The sequence below is a fragment of the Silene latifolia genome, unplaced genomic scaffold (assembly GCF_048544455.1).
Source record: "Silene latifolia isolate original U9 population unplaced genomic scaffold, ASM4854445v1 scaffold_57, whole genome shotgun sequence".
Lineage (NCBI taxonomy): Eukaryota > Viridiplantae > Streptophyta > Magnoliopsida > Caryophyllales > Caryophyllaceae > Silene > Silene latifolia.
The window spans coordinates 5,525,924-5,545,568 of record NW_027413480.1 but is presented as its reverse complement, the minus strand read 5'-3'; the positions used below and the strand labels follow the sequence as shown (position 1 = coordinate 5,545,568).

Sequence of the window (19,645 nt, the reverse complement as noted above, 5' to 3'; positions counted from 1 at the left end):
CCAAATTTAAATTGAACTTGACCTTAAATAATAAAGGAGAGATGGGTAGACTTAAGGACCTAAGGTGGTAGTCTGTATTGTGTTTGCTCTTTCTTAGGTTCTAACATGTTTGTTGATTGTCAATTATTGTTGTGCTCTTGGATCGACATACCATGAGCTTACCCGCATTACGATCAAGACTTGGGGCCTATTGCCGGGGATTGAAGATTTGTTCAACCTTTGAAGAATGCTTCTACGTCCTCGAAGATGTTTCTCATTCTTTGTGTACTTTGTCTTATTCCTTATCTCTTGTGCTTATCCTTATTCTAAACTCTCTTCTATTTTACTTTGAAAACTGCTCTTGTACCCTAACTTGTGCTTTGTTCTTTACTTATCCTTCCTTAACGCTTTTTGATGGTACTCTTTTTGTTGAGGAATGTTGACCTTGGTTGGAAAATTTGACTTTTGAGGAGTTTGTTTGTGGTTAACCCATAACCCTAGTTTTGAGAGGATTTGATGTTGGAAAGACTAGGTAGTGTGATGAGACATACTTGATGGTTCTTATACCTAGATCCTTGATAAATTGAGTATATTTGATTGGTGGATTTTGTGTGTCAAGTGTGAGTTTCCTTGGTTACTAAGGTTATAGAACCTGGCTTTGTTTTTTATGTTTGGGATACTAGTGCTTAGTACTTGACCTAAGGTGGATGAAATTGAATGGTGGATTTGAGGATATAGGATTGACTAAGTAAGTCGAGTTTTTGACTGGCTTCCATAATCACTTTGGACATGAGAGATTGAAAATGTGTGTAACCATATGAGAAAAGCTAATGGTGGGATTATTAGTTAGTCTAAGTGAGTGATATTGATTACTACTTGAGGTATGGTATGAGAGTGGGAGTAAGATACAATGTTGGAAAGTCTTAGCGCTTGTTTTAGTAACTAGAAAGGATAATGGTATGGTTGACACCAATTGTTAGGTTAAAAAACATAGTTTCAATTTATGGTTTTAGGAAGTTTAAGATGGTAAAGCGTTGTTACAACTAAGACCTTGTCTCTTGGGAACTCGATGGTAAGTAAGTTCTAGGATATCGTATTTGAATGGATATACCTTGGGATATCGATGACCATAATGTATCGGTGATGTGATTTGATATTAGTTGACTCATGAGAGTTCTTGAGTCGAGAGATACTTGATATTGAGAAGTATTTGTCCTATGGTTTTATAAACTTGAGGGGTTGTATTGAGTACTTGAGATGATGGGATGATGTTGTAAATGAGGGTAGTTGAGTGGACTTTCATGAAAGAAAACTTTGGATTGACTTGTTACTACCTTGTTTTGAAATGAGAACCTTGTGGAATATTTGAGGAACCCTTTTCTGGAATTTAGAGCTTAGTATTGGGATTTTTGATTGAGGGTTTTACCATTTTGAGAAACTCATGGTTGACACTAGTTGGATATGAGTATAGCTTTGTTGGAAACCTTGACCTTGATCTTATAGAAATTGTTTGTGGATGTTTGAGGATTTGGAGTGATGAGATTACACTTATAGTGGAGTGCCTTGTTTCATGGAATTGCTTAGGGTGAAGTAACATAAGTGATTTGAGGAAATCCTTGGGAGTGTTGTGGTTATGAGTTTTGTTGTTAGAAAGTTTTCGGGACCGTTTAGGATGATGTTGTTGTTTGAGGTTTGAGTACCTGGCGTTTCCTTGTTGTCGAATTCCCCTTCTTCTTTGGCCATAAGCGTTATCGTTCATACCTCTCTTCCTCGCTTCATCGTGCTCCTTCCTTAAGTTGGATGCTAGTGACCTTTAAAGACTCTACCCTTGACATTCTTATTGTTTTGACTTCAATTCTTACCCTATGAAGTTCATCATAGCTCTTTTTGTTGGTTAAGTTTGGACTCTCTTAGCGTACCTGGTATTTATGTTGTCTAAATTGCTTTTCATTCCATACAATCCCTAAATATTTCAAGCTACCAGTTTTGATACGTTGTTAAAAGTTGATGTTACTTTTGAAAAAAAAAAAAAAAAAAACCTTACCTATTTTAAGGATTTGAAAATGAAAATTTGATTTAACTCCATATTTGTTCCTTGAGTATAGACTTCTTTATCATGATTTTAATTGCTAAACCCGAGGTTTCCTTAAGTTTCATCCAATTTCTGTTAACCTTGATCTGTTTATGGTTTCTTTGTCAAAGTTTGATGTTACCTTTTCACAAACTTGCCTCCCTTTTGAGTTTAAAGGTGAAATCTTCATTTCTATTTTGACTTTTGCAAAAGAAAACTTGGGTAAATTACCTTTTTCTTTTGATTTTGACATTGACCGGATGTTAGAACTCATTATTGGAGACGTTTGATAACTTGTTCTAAGCTTGTCGGCGAATTGATTTTGTTTAAATTTGTCTTTGACTTGGAAAGTTAGCGTTCTTGTGTGCACGACAAGAGCAATTTCGTTCCATGAATGAGACTCATACTTTTGAAAACTCTCCGTTAATGTTTTTGAAAGTGTTGATTTTATTTATACAAATGATTTGCCTTTCGACTTGGTTCTGTCGGAAAATTCTAGTTGAAACTTTTGAAAGAATTTTAATTCTTACGATAAGTAACGTTTTAAATGTTTTGGTTACCGATTCCAGTTTCAGTTTTATTTTAAATAACCTTTCATTTCTATTTTCAAGTTTCGAGGACGAAATTTTTTAAAAGGTAGGGTGATTGTAACACCCGCGAATTTTCCATTTTGACATTTTAAATTTATTAAAATGTTCGATTACTTTATTTCATATTTTTGAATTATTCGATTTAATTAATTTTATGTCAAACACGATTTTTATAGACGTATTATATAAAAGCTCGTTTATATAAAAATACGTACGATTAAATTATATCTTTAAGGCATGGTTTATATAATAATAAATGTATACATATTTTTGGTCGGATAATAATAGTGACTGTAATAATAATAATTCGAGTCTTAAATTCCGTCTAGCCATAGACCGTCACATTTTCACTTGTGAGACTAACCTTTCTCGACCTATCCTATAATGACAACACATCACACCCACCTAACATCCTACACTCTACTTTTAAAATATCTCTATTATATATTATTATTATTATTATTATTATTATTATTATTATTATTATTATTATTATTATTATTATTATAATTATTATTATTATTATTATTATTATTATTATTATTATTATTATTATTATTATTATTATTATTATTATTATTATTATTATTATTATTATACTCCCTCACTCACACACCTCCCGTCCCCACCTCCCCTTCATTCCCTTTCTTCCTTTTCCTTTCTTTTGCGGTTTACCAGCAAACAACAACAACTTCACCTGCAACAACAACATCAAACAATAGAACCGTACAAACACCATTTTGGACCTTCAAACCCAGATTTCATCTCCTTTTCTCAACCAAATTCCATTATTTTTGTACAATTAGCTTCCCCTCTTCATTCTCCTTCTTTCTATATAAAAAAGAGCCAAGCTTTCACCTGTCCCATTTCGGTCGTCTTTCAAAAGATGCGGTTTCTGAACTAATCTCTTCCATTTTGGGTTTAAAATCACCCTTGGGCGGTTCCTTGGACGTTTATGAGATCAAAGACAGGTAACGGTGATAGGTTACTCGACGAAAATGTCGAAATTCCGTCTTAAGTGTCGTGTTATGTGTCTTTGTTTGATAAGTTTCCGTTCTTTGTATGCTCATTTTCAGTCTCGCCACTTCTGTCTTTATGCTCGGGTTCTCTGGTTGAGTTCATGAAGATATTGTGTCGAGGTTCCGTCTTAAAATACCCATTGAATCGGACTGTTTTACATGAATTTCGAGCTGGGTTAAGTTAAGGTTGGTGAGTGTTATTCTTGTTTAGCTGCGCTTTACTTCCGTCTCAATCCTACTTTGCATTCCGTCTGAAAACTGAGCTGGTATGGGTTGTCGACTTCATATTGAAACCGTGACAGGGGGGAGTTCGTGAGACTATTTTAGGACGGGTGTGTACGAGTGGGCTTTGGCGGGTGTCTGTGGCTGTTCTTGGCTGATGTTGGGAGCAAAAGGGTGGTTGTGTGAGGACTGAACAGGGGTCGTGTGGCTTGTTTCATCACGGCTAGCCTGAGCAGTGACCTGCCCCGCCTGGCCAGCAGCCTAGCTTGGTCACGTGGTTGGTAGGGACGTGGGAATGGCTGCCCAAAGTCCACTCTCGAGTCGTGTCTGGTAGTTTGTTTGGCTTCACATGTGTTTGTTTCAATCATTCAAATTTCCGACTCGTGTTTTATATTACGTGACTCGTTAAATATCGTTCTTGGACATGTTAATTTAATTGGACTTGACATAATTCATTGTTAGGCTTGACATATTATATTTGTTAGGCTTGACATTATTTATTTATTGGGCTTATTCGATTTAGTTTGTTGGGCTCATTTGACTTTAGTAGGGCTAGCTATGTTTGGTAATCGGGGCTAGTCGTGTTTATAAATCGTTTAGGCGCTAACTCGGTTTATTTAAAATATAATTAAATATATATCGGTCTCGTATTTCGTATAACGTAAATCTTTAATATTGCTCCTTCACATATTCTTTTGTTGGATTCCTTATAATTCAATTATGGGCTTGTTATGTTCTATTTGTTGGGTTTAATATGCTTTGTATGATGGACTAATTGTGTTTTACATGTTGGATCAAAATGGACTAATTTATTGGGCTTCTTATAGCTTATTTGCCGGGCTCATAAACGAGTCACTTGATTTGGTCACATTTTATAACGTAAGTTATTCATTATCGCTTATTATATTTTATTTAACCGGCATGTTAAATTGTAAAGTGGAACATTTGGTAATATGACAAGTATGAGATATTTATTAATTTAATACAAGTATGAAAGATTTATTATAAATATTTATTTGGTTGAGTCGTATTCTTGTGAAAATGTCATAATGCTATCTTACACGCTTGATATATCTTTGCGCCTTACTTGTGCCGTTCTGCCAAGTATTGGTTTACGCCGCTCTCGTGCCGTTCTGTCGGGAGTTGGTTGATTTATGTTTTTCCCGCCTCTTTCGGACTGTTCTGCCGATTGCGGGTTACCTCATATCGTATTCTGGTGACAATGCCTTTATGCTATACATTTTGCTTGACTTGTCTTTACGCCTCTTTCGGACTGTTCTGCCGATTCTGGTTTAGCTCATATTTTCCGCCTCTTTCGGACTGTTTCGCGATTGTGGGTTCTCGACTTCCGTTATGTCGATCGAGTCTTCGATGCGGACTGCTCGCCGCATGTCGAATCGGGGACCGTTACGCCCGAGAGTCTCGGCGATTTAGATCAAAGTGAGTCTTGGGAGTACCATTGTCGTCCTACCAGGGGAATTATATATTTATATATGAGTAGTAAAGGTCTTGTTTGGTTATAGATATTGGTATTTGTCTTTCAAGACAAGAGTTATGCCTTGTGTTGTTTGTCTTGGTCCTATCGGATACTAGGGGTGAGCTATAAGCCCTCTAATTGCGATATGATCGTCGGGATTGATGTTTTCATCCGTTCTTATGGTGAGATGCAAGCCATAAGTATGAATGCGACATTAGTAGCCACGTCTCGTGCAATGTTTGCTAAATAGTTTTTCAAGTAATGGTTACGGTTTCTATTCCTGTAATTTGCATTGATTGACCCCTTACTTAACTGCTTCACATGTTTTGGATTCTAATTTCCTATCTATGTCGTATTTCCTGGAAATGCGTGCTTTTGTATAAATGACCATATTCTTGTCTTTTATATTATTTAATTGTCTCACATGATTAGTTAAATCTTTATTATGCTAATGTTGATCTGTCTTGTTCCATCTCATTTAACTGCCATGTTTATATATAAACTTGATATTCATATCTTTTGTAAGTATTCTGCATGACTTACCTGTTTTAGTTTTCTGTTATGTTCGTTTCGACATTTTGTGGCTGGGAGAACCTTGAGTTACTCCCCACTGACTGTGGCGTTCATGTTTACATGAATGACAGGTGGTGAAGATGCTTACGTGGGGAAGACGTGTGGGCTAGCGAGAACTAAACCCTTGGACCTTAGTTTGCTTGTTTAGAAACCTCTTATCTGTTCATTCGTGGGATATCTTTTCCCCGCTTTCTAGACTTGGGTTGTAATAACCTAAGTTTGTCTATTATTGTATTTGTTTCCTTTCATTTTTGGCACTCGCGTGTTAATCTTTAACTGGTAGTAAAAAGTTTATAAAATCTCATAAATTTCCGCTTTAATTTATTACTTATTTATTTCGCCTTATCGCGGGGTGTCACAGTTTGAATCTCGAGTAAATATGGGGTTTACTAATTAAGTTAAATGTGTGTGCTGTGAGTGACTTGATATATTGTGATACATGGAAGACTAATTCTCGCTCTAAGAGAATTCATCGCCATGATTCAGATGTTTTGTCTCTTGTTAAATGGACCAAGTGGGAGAATGTAAGATATTCCATGAAATAAATACGTATTACATTAATATTTAATTAAGTTATTTTATGAAAATTAAGTTAGTCCATTGTGGGGTGGAATTAACCTAGGATTATGTTCCCACTATTATCTCCCATAACTTACCACTTATAATTTAGGAAACAGTTCAGTTACTCGTTGATGGCAAGAGTTCCCATAACTTACCACCCATAATTTAGGAAACAATTTTGTTACTCTTTGATGGCAAGAGTTTATAAGGGGAACATATTTATTCTGATTAAGGTTCACCAAGCCTGAAGCCAAGTCAGATTTGGGGCATAAGAAATTGCGTTATTCATTAAGACGGATCAATTATTTCAAGCAATGGCTGTAGGTAAGTAATCGATCTTTTTGTCACTTCCACATTCAGTTTATAAATGTTCATTATGAGATTAGAATATATTAATTATAGATAATTAAACATACATATAATACAAAGTTATCTTTGATCAAATCAAGCCCTTAATAACTAATCACAAATAACAATGATCGATCTGCTCTGTTTCATCCAATAAATTATTCGAAAATAATATGATTATGACAATAACCAATGTCACCATTAGGTGATGCTCGATTTCTTAATTCCAATTTTAAAGTAGTTAATAGTATTGAGTCACAAGTAAATGACAAACCTTATTTCAGCTGCTAAACAATTCGTAGCTGTTAATCATGGGTGGGATGTCACATGTTGTACAGTGTTGTGGATCTATAACTTGTCTACCTTTGCTCATATTTTCGTCACTGATAAAATTTCCACATAAATTTTGGGAATACCAGCTAGGTAGCACAGACACTCCTCCTAACTAGCCGTCCCGTATCCGATACCGTGTCGGACACTCAGACACCCGACACTCGTCGGACGCATGGCTTATCATGTTATACTTTACACGAGGAATAAATTCTCAAAAGAGATTGATTAAAAGATTGGTTTGGGTGCGAAATTAGAATTAGTTATAGTTAAGGTCGAATTTTACTTTCAGTTACCTAAATTTAGTATCAAATACATTACAAAAATAAAATCATACGTTATTTATAACCATAAAATATGTTTTTTTATTAAATTTAGATAGCGTGTCCCGTGTCCTAAATTTCATGGGATGCCGTATCACGTGTCCGTGTCGTGTCCGTGTCCGTATCCGTGTCCGTTTTGGTGCTACCTAGACTACCAGTTTATTAGCTGTGCAAAGGGCAGAAGGATCCGTTCTATTTTCTTATTGTCCATTTGATAACATAAAGATTATTATAATATTATAGAGTAAATTAAAAATAACTCACTTTTAAAATTCAGTTTTTTGAAATTACTCCTTTATATAATTTTTTTCTAAAATTTCTCGGATGTACTTTTATGGAAAATTGATTCAAAATTCCAATTTATGAACTTATTCCAATTTAAAATAACTTATTAGGTTTGTGTAACTTAGTCAATTTATAATCTGAAAGATATAACAATGGAGAATAAGTTCAAAATCATACGAAATAAGTTACCTAAATTTGAGTAATTTTTGATAAAAGTGTAATCTAAGGGAGTAATTTTAGGAAAAAATTAAAGGGAGTAATTTTAAAAACCTGGATTTTAAAAGAAAGTTATTTTTAATTTACTCAATATTATATTATATATTTTAATTTTAGTTATTAATCTTTTCATTATCAAGTATATTTACAACCACCTGATTGGGGTGCAGAAGTAGTCAGAACCGTTAAAAAGATAGTAAACCTTCATTTATTTCCATTAGCTTACTTGTGAGAATTAAGCTTAAAACGCTTGAAAATTTCACGCCAGTTTAACCCAGAGTCCACAATCGCGAGTTATTTTACTCTATATTTTATTAGTAGTTGGTCTCCACAGCATCAAATATGGCCGGCAAGCCCCTAGTTCGAGGATAACATCTAACTAGCCAATTTCCGATCGCATATAACTTTTATAAGTGTGTAAAATCTATATAACACACACACACACTCTTTCTACTTATTATTGATCCTTTCCTCCCTCTTGAGTAAACAAATGGGCAATACAAAACAGAAAACTCTGCTCTTGGTCATAACTTTAGTCACATTATTATTATCATGTTTTGGCGTAATTGAAGCAATACAAAAATACCATAAATCAGGTTCGTTTAAGTACGACTCGAGTACTAGCAAACAACAAGTAAAACAATGTAATATATTTCAAGGCAATTGGGTTTGGGATGATTCATACCCTCTATATGATTCTTCATTTTGCCCAACAATTCGCAAGGAATTTGACTGCCTAAAATATGGCCGTCGCGATACATCCTACCTTAAGTTCCGGTGGCAGCCTAATGACTGTGATCTTCCAAGGTAATGTGACAGTCCAACATTTTACATTCGCATATAGTTGATTTTATAGTGTATGTAGATCGACCTAGTGCTTGAGGATCCTACGAGGCTATGGTGACTGGTGTTTGAGGATCGTATCCGAAACTCATTGTTAATGAAGTTAATAGCGTTATGTAGGTTCGATGGACGAGAATTCTTGAGGAGGATGAAGGGGAAGAAGATCATGTACGTTGGAGATTCACTTAGCTTAAATATTTGGCAATCAATGGTATGCCTGCTCCATGCTGCTCTTCCTAATTCCAACATCACACAACACACCTCTCAATCCATCAATTCTTGGACTTTTCAGGTATATTTCATACCCAGTATTATTACTCACGTTTTTTTTTTTTTTTTTGAAATTTGTACAATAATTACTTTCTTTGACCGGTGAGTTGTTTAACTATTCCATTTTGCATAGTAATTATTCTCTCTGATTGGTCATTTGTTTACGTATTCCATTTCAATTATACCAAAATCAAAGATAAATAAATTACCGGAACGGAGAGGGTATTTAATTAATTTTATTAAATCGCTAGTCACCTTGATTTTGCATTCTCCACTTTGTTTGATTTTGTTACATAAACCTTAACAATAATATGCTATAATGAATGTGTGTAACAAAGAACCGTGAGTCCATAAGCATGTGAATGGAAGGCAAGTAATGTGAAATTGTGAATGCATAACGGTATATACATCTTTCAGTCATCAATGAGTAGAAAAAGAGAGCTAGTGGGTTTGTTTAATCACTAGAAAAATAAATGGATTTTTATTTTTCTCCTTTCTTAGTTGGAGCTACCCGTCAAGCCTTCGTTTGTTGAATACTATATCGACCAAGTCCTCACCTAGGTCGGACACTCCTCCTAACCAGCCGTCCCGTATTAACACTCGTCGGACACACAACTAAACATGTTATAGTTTAGATGAGGAATGAAATATTAAAAAAGATTTATTAAAAGATGGATTTGGAAGAGAAATGAGAATTACTTTTAGTATCAAATTTTACTTTCACTTATTTAAAATACATTATAAAAATAAAATCATACAATATTTATTACTATAAAATATATATTTTATTAAATTTTAAATAATCTGTCTCGTGTTCTAAATTTCATAAGATATTATATCACGTGTCAGTGTCATGTCTAAGTTTATGTTGGTGCTATCTAGGTCGTTACTACTTTTCTTATCTACATGCTCTATGCATATAATATGTTATTTTAGATTAGTTTCTAAAAAATAACAAAAAAAAAAAATATATTTCCATTAAATATACTTGCAACTTACATATTTTTTTTCGTAATATTCTCTTCGAACGTGTAGGATTATGATGTTTCAATAATGTTACACACATCCTTGTTCCTGGTCGATATTGATCAAGACAAGACAATGGGACGAGTGTTGAAGCTCAATTCACTCAAAAGTGGAAATATTTGGAAAGATATTGATGTTTTGGTGTTCAATACTTGGCTTTGGTGGTACCGCTCTGGCGCCAAACAACCGTATGTATTTCCTTCCTTACTCTTACCAATTTATCGCTTATACTTTATTTAATTTTTTAGGGGTTCTTTCGTTCTTTGTAGGAATTTATAATGTCTAGGACGTAATCTTTTCTGTCAACCTATATTTCATGTCGATTAGTAAAAATTATTTGATTGCTTGTACAAAGTAGAACTTTACAAGAAGTAACTTCATTTGAATGAAGTAGAATTCATGGAAAGTTCTACTTTTAATGTTGTTATTAACCATATAGGACTCCATATTGGTACTTCCCACGAGTTAAAATTTAAGTTGATTTTAAGTGGGTAACTAAACAAGCTCTTACGGAGAATTTGGAAGGAAAGGGATGAGAGATGAAGGGAGGGATACACAAGCTCTTACTTGGATAACAAAAGGGTAAAAGAGAGTTGAAGGGATCCATTTTCTAACATAGAAAAGATTTGGAGGAAAATTGTTTTTAAACATTCATCCTCCACTCTCATCCCACTTCCCTCCCTTTATTTCTCCACAAAATCTCATTGAAGACGGCGATATCCGTCACAAGCTTGTGATGGATACCGTTTTCTCTCACAAAATACCCATTGAGAGGCGAGTGGGAAGCACATGGAGGATGCCCCACCTTATCCCCTCTCCCTTTTTGTGAGAAGTCTTCAGCTTGTGACGGGATTAGCCTGTCACAAGCAAGACCCTTTGTTTCTTCTCTCCCTCCATCTCTTTCTCATCCCATTTTTTTTTTTGAAGGGAAATCATGGGGTTTTATATTAAATCAATCTCCGCAAGAGTCGAAACTGCCTGCGGGTAATTCGTTACAAGAATAGTTTCATCACCAACCGACTCACACATTCTAGCTAAGCAATGTGCCACGGTATTCCCCCCACGCTTCACATGAGAAATAGCACCAACCGGAAACGAATTAAGAAGATTACAAACGTCAGCCACACAAAGACCGAACGGGGTTCTAGCAAAGTCCCTGCCTTTCACTGCTTTCACTAAGTTCAACGCATCACATTCCAGAACGATGTTTGTCTGGTCCTTCTCGCGCGCCACCTCCAGTCCAAAGAGATCTGCTTGTGCCTCCGCTACTTTCACCCCTCAATCAGCTTTTACCCGCCTGCTACCCACCCAAGCAATTCGACCCTCAGCATCCCGCGCAACCGCCCCCAACCCTACACTGCCATCACTTGCCATATAGGCATCAGAATTAATTTTGAATATACCAGGTGGTGGCGGCTCCCACACACAACTCCCCACCTTCGACAAAAAATGCGGCATATTAATGACCCTCTCCGCATAACATCGATAATCAGCTACCAAGGCAGTGAAGCTCGAGAACACTATATCAGGTGGAAGATGGGCTTTTTCAAATAGACGTTGGTTACGGATCGTCCATATAGCCCATGCAATCGCCAAAAATCGTCCTCGTTCCTCCTCCCTTAAACGCTGTAATATCCACCAAACCCGTTCTCCACAATAGGTAGTATTCGGGGCCTCCTCAATCATCGCCCAGAATCCACTACTCTCCCAGTGCTGTTTAGCCCATGCACAGCGAAAGAGTGCATGGTCACAACATTCCTCCTCGTCACAGAAACTGCATCGCGGATTGTCACAGCAGTGTTTGCAAAACAAGCTTTTCCTTACCGCCAGAATATTCGCACAAAGACGCCAGGCAAAATGGAGGAGCTTAGGCGGGACATTCTGTTTCCAAATAATACGCCACCAGGATGATGCCTCTCCCCCCAGAACTCACCTTACTGCTGCTGCTCCTCCCTAACCAGTAGCCCGATCGTACAGTGTACTTACCATCCTTCGTTGGGTTCCAAAACAGCTCGTCAGGAGGCAACCTTCTACTCATCGGTAATTGGAGTGCAAGTAGTACATCTTCCTCCACCATTACTTCCCTCATCCTCTCGACATTCCAACATTTTTGCTCTACATCAATAAACTCCGCCACTCGCATACTCGGACTAGCCTCAAGGTTCGGAGTAGGAACCCTCCCAACACTAGTCCCCGGTAACCAAGCATCATCCCAAACCCCAATACTCTAGCCGTTCCCCACTCTCCATTTAAGTCTTTCCAACAACAGCGCCTTCGAGCCCCATAAACTTCTCCAGGAAAAACTCGGGTCATAGCCTCTTCTAGCATCTAGGATAGAGCCATTTTTAAAATACCTCGCCTTAAGAACACGCCCCACCAACGAGTCAGGGACCGTCAAGAGTCTCCACACCTGTTTGGCTAGTAAAGCTTGGTTGAAAACACGTAGGTCTCTAAATCCCATCATTCCCTTCGTCTTGGGCTCACATAATCGCTCCCATCTCATCCAATGAATTTTGCGTTGGCTCTCCGTTGAACCCCACCAGAACCTAGCCATCACCGCGTGAATCGCATCAATGAGCCCTTCACAAAATACCCATTGAGAGTTGAGTGGGAAGCACATATGGGATGCCCCACCTTATCCCCTCTCCTTTTTTGTGAGAGCTCTTCAGCTTGTGACGGGATTAGCCCGTCACAAGCAAGACACTTTGTTTCTTCTCTCCCTCCATCTCTTTCTCATCCCATTTAATTCCCCTCCACTTTTACTATTCAAACATGGAATTGGTGTTTGTTTTAACTTTTTCTTATGGGGGAATTTAGAGGGAAAGGGAGGGGATGAAGGTAAATGGAGGGATACATCATCCCTTCACTATGCCAAATAATCAGTGCAACAACGGTTAGATAACGTGATATACTGTTGATACAAAAGACTAAACCGTTATTACATCGACCGTTGTTATTTCGTGACCACGGTTGTTAAAAAGGCGGAACCGTTATGAAATATAAATAACGGGTTCAAATAACCGTAATACAATATTAAGAACGGCTCAAAAATCGTTGTCTATAATATTGAAACCGTGGTAGTATTAGTCTGAATGCTCTGCGGAAACCTATGACAACGGTTTTACTGAAACACAACCGTTGTAAAATAGTAAATATGACAACGGTTTATGCTTATTAAACCGTTCTAAATGTCATGAATTCGACAACGGTTTGTGATTATTAAACCGTTATATTATGGATGAATATGTCAACGAGTTTCTATTTAAATGCGACCGTTTTCAATAGATTTATTGACCACGGTTTTATTTTTAACCGTGATCTAATTTATAAATATTTTTTTAAAAAAATTGTTGTAGCAGTTCCAAAGAATTTCTTTGAAATGCTAATTTTTGCAAAGCGGGTTCCGCTTTGAAATGCTACTTGCAAAATAGCATTTCAAAGAAATTACAAGATTGCAAAATTTCAATCTGCGCATATCGTAATATTACACAGATTGATCTATTCAACCCAGCATCAAAATATTATAAACAAGGTAACCAAAACTAATTACACATGGCTCTATATACACACATACATAGTGAGTAGACTATTGACCATCCGCTAATGAAAGAAAATAAGTGGCCCACTTATTTCTCATGTCGGCGATGTCTTCCTTCGAATAGGTATGGTCTTTGTTGTTGATTGAAGGTGGGAACTACAAGTCAAAATATACTTAATCAAAATAGACAGAATAAGTGAAATATTACACATAATTAAACTCAAGTTACATTTGAAATAGTTATTAAAACACACTAACCGGTGACTCTATGTTGATATACTTTCGGGTGATAATCTCCCACATGGACCGACAACAGAAAAAGGCGCATTCGTTGCTGCTTGGTGTTGTAGAGGAGACTATTATATAAATTACATACAAATAAGCTAAATTAGATTAACCTCTTGCATAAACATAAATTAAATGATAGGAGTAATTATTAAGAATACACTTACTTTTATTGTGACAAAAGTTGGACTTGATGCTCCAATTGTTTGAAACACACTGTGACACCCACATACTCCAAGTGCCTTACCAGGACCACTCAGGTATAGGGACGTCACCATCTCGGTTTCCCGAGACAATGATAATCAAAAGACAATAACAAAACATAATTTAAATAGTAATAAAGTTTAAAGTGATTACATGATCAAAACCAAAACTGTTAAACTGAAATACAAGGTTTTCGGACGTCTCATCGATAAAATCACAAAATCAGAAACATCGTCGACACAAATGAAGACTTCTAACTACCACGTGATGACTCATCCCAGCTATCCTATACGCGTCATATCATACCTGCTCAATAACTGCTCACCACCCCCGAATGGATCACCACATGTTTTAAAACATTAAACGGGGTCAGCACTAATTACACAATCAAAGTCACACTGAAAAAATCATACAAACAACTCACACACAATCCCAGTCTCCATCTCCAATCACCTCATAACTGACTACACACTAAAGTGTGTAGCCCTGCCAGAGTACCCATCCCAACAAATACTCCTCGCCGCCAGTGGGGGGACCGCAGCCGTTCCCACCTAAGCCCCGCTCATCTCCATCGAGCGATAAACCCATGTTCATTAATGTGCACATCCCTCCTGTGGCGGGTTCCACATGAGGTGAATCAAGGGCGTGAAGCCACTCCCGTAAGTGACTCCACTCAGCCAAGGACGCACCCCGAAGAACACAAACAGATACAACAACAACAGTCAACGACAATAAACAAGAACCGTCACAACACCAACAATTACCAACAACCAATTCCAGTACGATAATTTCTCAATAACAATAACAATCACCACACAATCATGTAACTAATACTGAGTAGAGAAACCCTACCTGGAATGCAACACAAACAGCAGACGATCTAGCACCTGTCTCAAAACCTTTCCTCTACGAACCCTCCTCATAGACACATAATCATACAATCACTACCACATCAACATAAACATAGAAAACCCCCAATCCCCAAAATTAGGGTTTAATCAAAGTTCATTAAATGCTATAAAAATGGTACGTAGGACTTACCCTTGACGCAAGGATCACAATGATACAAAGAACGATGAAATCCGACCTCTCTAGTTCCGGGATTTGCCAATAATGCGAATAGGAAGAACAACGTAGTTTGCAATCTCTTTTGAGTGTATTAGGTTTATAAAAAGTGTTTATGAAAGATGACGGCGTAATATAAATACTAATCCGCATTATTAACAAAACCCGTCGAGATATAACCCGTTAATCGACTTACTCGATCGAGTAACTAGCATACTCGATCGAGTGCCACTTACTCGATCGAGTACCAATGCTACTCGATCGAGTACCCTACAAAAGTAACACTTGTTTCGTAAATCAAAACATGCTTACTCGACAGAGTAAGCCCCACTCGATAGAGTACTCAGAGACTCATAAAACCGTAGTATTACAGTCTTCCCTCCTTAAAAAGAACTTTGTCCCCGAAGTTCAACCCATACTCAAAACAAACACACAAACTCGACCAAGGCCCAACAACATAGCTAAGAACTCAAACGAAAACCCAACCTATAAAACATGAACTCTCAACACCAACTCCACCAACTACGTCTACCTCCACAACATGACTCGCGATATCGTATCCACTACATTATAGCCTCTCTCGACACTAACTCCATACACTACTAGCAACTACCATCCACAAACGCTGCTAGCTCCGTTTCACTAACATATTATCCACCAGCAAATCCAAAACCAAGACACCCATAAACATCAAACGGAATGTTACACACACTAATTCATAAATATATATAGGAAATTATAGCATTCAGCTCAGTAATACTGATGGGACATTAAAAGCAGCCTAGTCTTCAAAGGTCATACAATAACAATTGACATTATAATGTAAGGTTGTAAACTTACTCAGTCATCATCTTTACAAATTTCTCAGTGGAAGGATGTCCGCAAGAGTCAATCCAGTACACTATGCCTTTTTTCACACTGATTGCCGTTAGCAGCCAATGCTTGCTATGAAATATTGAAAATTGAACTGTTAGTTCATATACATGCATGTAAGCGTGTTAATGAATGAATAGAATCATGATTCATTATAATAAACTACTATACATACCGATTCTCATTGTATGGGGCAAACCATAGGGTTTTGGACGTCATCAACCGTTCAGCAATTCTATCGATGTACTCTGTGTATGTGTATCCAAAGGACTTATGAGAGAACAATTCAGGTGACACGAATTCGTAGTCATGAGAAACATAGTTCCCCTCAGCCATGTGTGTACACAGGTACCTATTACGTCAAATGGAACGAAGAATGTTATTTTCATTGATGATTTAAATAAGGAATATTCTACATGGTACCCCTCAACTTTTCGACTTTCTACGTGGTACCCCTACACTTTTTAAAACATACATGGTACCCTTAATTGTTGTCATTATCACTAAGTGCACCCCTAAACTTTATTTTCCGTCAATTAAACTCAGTTTTAGGTGTTAAGTGATGACTTGGGCGCGTAACCAAACTTGTCATTTATTATCCCATGACATATGGACTCTATTAGGCTCAATATCCATCTCGATCCTAATAATTATTGATATATATGGGCTAAAAAATTTTTAACGGAAAATTTATTGATCCCATGCCAAATTATCACGTCCAAAGATGGATATTGAGCCTAATAGAGTCCTTATGTCATGGGATGATAAATGACAAGCTTGGTTGCGCGTCCAAGTAATCACTTAACGCCTAAAACGGAGTTTAATTGATGGAAAATAAAGTTTAGGGGTACACTTAGTGATAATGACAACAATTAGGAGTACCATGTATGTTTTAGAAAGTGTAGGGGTACCACGTAGAAAGTCGAAAAGTTGAGGGGTATCATGTAGAATATCCCTTTAAATAAACATCACTATTTTTATAACCAAATGCCAAGTTTTAATTAAAAAAACTTACTTCATCCAAATTACAATGTGCATAGCATCTAACTCGCCAAGGTCGAGAAACTGACACAGTGATTCCCCATCCATAAAAATAGTTGTACCGAAACCCATAACATCATCTCCGATGTCAATCATGAGTACTTCCCCGACAGCTAGCTTCCTTTCAGCCAGCTGGTGCAAAGCTACGAACGTTGGAGTATTCAATTTTTGCTTATAAACATCGGTCTGATATCTAGATTTAAGAGGAACACCAACGTTGTGTGCAGCAAGAGTAGATTTAACCCCGGTCTACAATTTAGAAAAAAAAATATATACATTACACGAGACGTCATATATAATTTAAATAACCAAAAAAAAAGGAAAAACTCACAATCTATTTTTCAAATTATTACTACCTCTTGAATTTTGGGTGGAGAGGCAGTCGAATCAGTGACTTTGCGTGTTGACGTAGTAGTCCTAATTTCAGCCATAATGGCTTCGTGTAACTCCTGAAAATGTAAAAATTCAAATACTTACTAGATGTTAGATAAGGTTACCCTAATAAATTTAAAGGCGTTCATTATATAAAATGCGTTCGCTTTAGCATAACTACCCCGGAGATGTCAACATTAATGAATTCTTCAGGCCATTGCACAATAAAACCCATGACATCTTGCAAAAGCCAATTTTCAATAAATGGTACTATTAGAGTACCATACTTCTCCAGATATAACTCGGTCACTTCCACTTCCCTCCATCCCTCACGGAGGGCAGTGCCTTGATTGCCTTCAACCTCAACTCCCCTAGAAACAACGATGCCACTGTAGAGGTTTCGTAGTAAAGAACATAAGGCTTCTTGCAAACGACCTTCACATTTTTAATTAATTAGTATATATACATGCATTACTTTAAATAATAAATTTAATTAATTAGTATATATATAACAATTATAAACTAGTCGTAGTAGTTAATACCTCATCAAAAGCCGGAATTGGAGATGATAAGAACGTGTCTTCGGCTCCCACCTCCACCTCCTTCTCCTCTGCCTTCATGGCTTCCTCTTCATCTACCCCATCTTGATCCTTTTCCATGTCTTTCTCACTTCACATGCCCGCTTTTTTCTTCTTCTCCCTTGCTTCCTTTATGACTTGCCGAACCATAACCAACTCTTCTTCAGATGGCTTATCCCCCGTTTCCCGTTTCCGCCATTCTAAGTATCAACCTGGTCATTGTTTGTAGCTATGTAGTAAAAATGAATATGATTAAAATTAATATAATTTCAGCGAATATATATATATATATATATATATATATATATATATATATATATATATATATATAGGGTTGAGATCCGGTGAGAACCACCCATATAATGAGAAGCGTGAGAACCCTCACTAAATCTCCACTAAATCTTATTCCGAAAGTTTTGATGGATCATTTATCATTAGTTTAGTTTATTCAAACACATTTTTTAGTATTACTAAACAAAATTTATTGATTTTATTAACAAAATATAAACTTAATGTTCAAAAAGACAACTAGGTATACTAAAACGGTCATAGATGCACGAAAACGACTACTACGTGCCTGAAAATTGTTATATGCATGAAAATGATTACTAGGTGCATGAAACAATATGCTCTAGGTGCACGAAAACGAGTTCTAGGTGCATCAAAAATGTTAGATACATAAAAGTCAGTAGTAGGTGCATGAAAATCAATAAAATGTATCTCGCCTCGATTTCCATCACAAGTATATATTTTCTAGACCAAGAAATATGTTTTCTAGTCATAACATTCTATGCCGAATCCAAATATGTCATTAATTTTTTTTTTAAAAGGTCCATAAGGTGGAGTTCTCATGGTTCTCATTCTGTTGGTGGTTCTCACCAGATCCCAAATATATATATATATATATATATATATATATATATATATATATATATATATATATATATATATATATATATATAGTTAATACAAAGTAAGTCCACCCATTAAGTGTGAGTCCATAAGTTCTCATCCAAGCCATTGGATGAGGAAGATGAGTGGTAGATATCAAAGCACAAAAAGGTGATTATTTACCTAAATAAACACTCTCTTTCACTACCTTAACTAATCCACCCTAATTATCACTAATTCCACTATATATAATTTATCGTCACACTCATTTATCTCTCATCTCACACAAGTCATTCACCTTCTCTATCAAAAACCCAATAAAATCAAAAACCCAATAAATTCAAAACCTAAAAATTCAAAAAAAAAAGTCCCCCTCTTTTCCTCACCAACCCACCCCCTCACCCGACACCACCACCTCTCGACACCATCCGACACCACCACTAGCCATCCACTCTCCCACCCGACAATCACCATCATTTCCCTCACCATCCACCACCTGATACCACAACCACCACCTGCACGACACTACAACCACCTCCATTGTCGCACTCCCACCACCCGACAACAACATCACCACCACCCAACACCATACGAGATTCCCAGGCGCGCCCGCCACCACCCCGACAGCATCACCACCATCCGATGCCACACCACCCATTACCATA

At 36.8% G+C, this 19,645-nt stretch overlaps 1 protein-coding gene across 1 annotated transcript in view; it reads left to right on the top strand.

Annotated features, from left to right (window-relative positions):
• Window positions 1–8,386: 8,386 nt before the first annotated feature.
• LOC141639725 (protein trichome birefringence-like 40) overlaps window positions 8,387–19,645 on the top strand; it is a 30,309-nt gene continuing 19,050 nt past the window's right edge. The window contains exons 1-3 of the mRNA XM_074448778.1: window positions 8,387–8,801; window positions 8,958–9,129; window positions 10,143–10,321. Coding sequence (XP_074304879.1) covers window positions 8,485–8,801; window positions 8,958–9,129; window positions 10,143–10,321 — 668 coding nt within the window. The 5' untranslated portion in view covers window positions 8,387–8,484. The remainder of the gene's footprint in view (window positions 8,802–8,957; window positions 9,130–10,142; window positions 10,322–19,645) is intronic.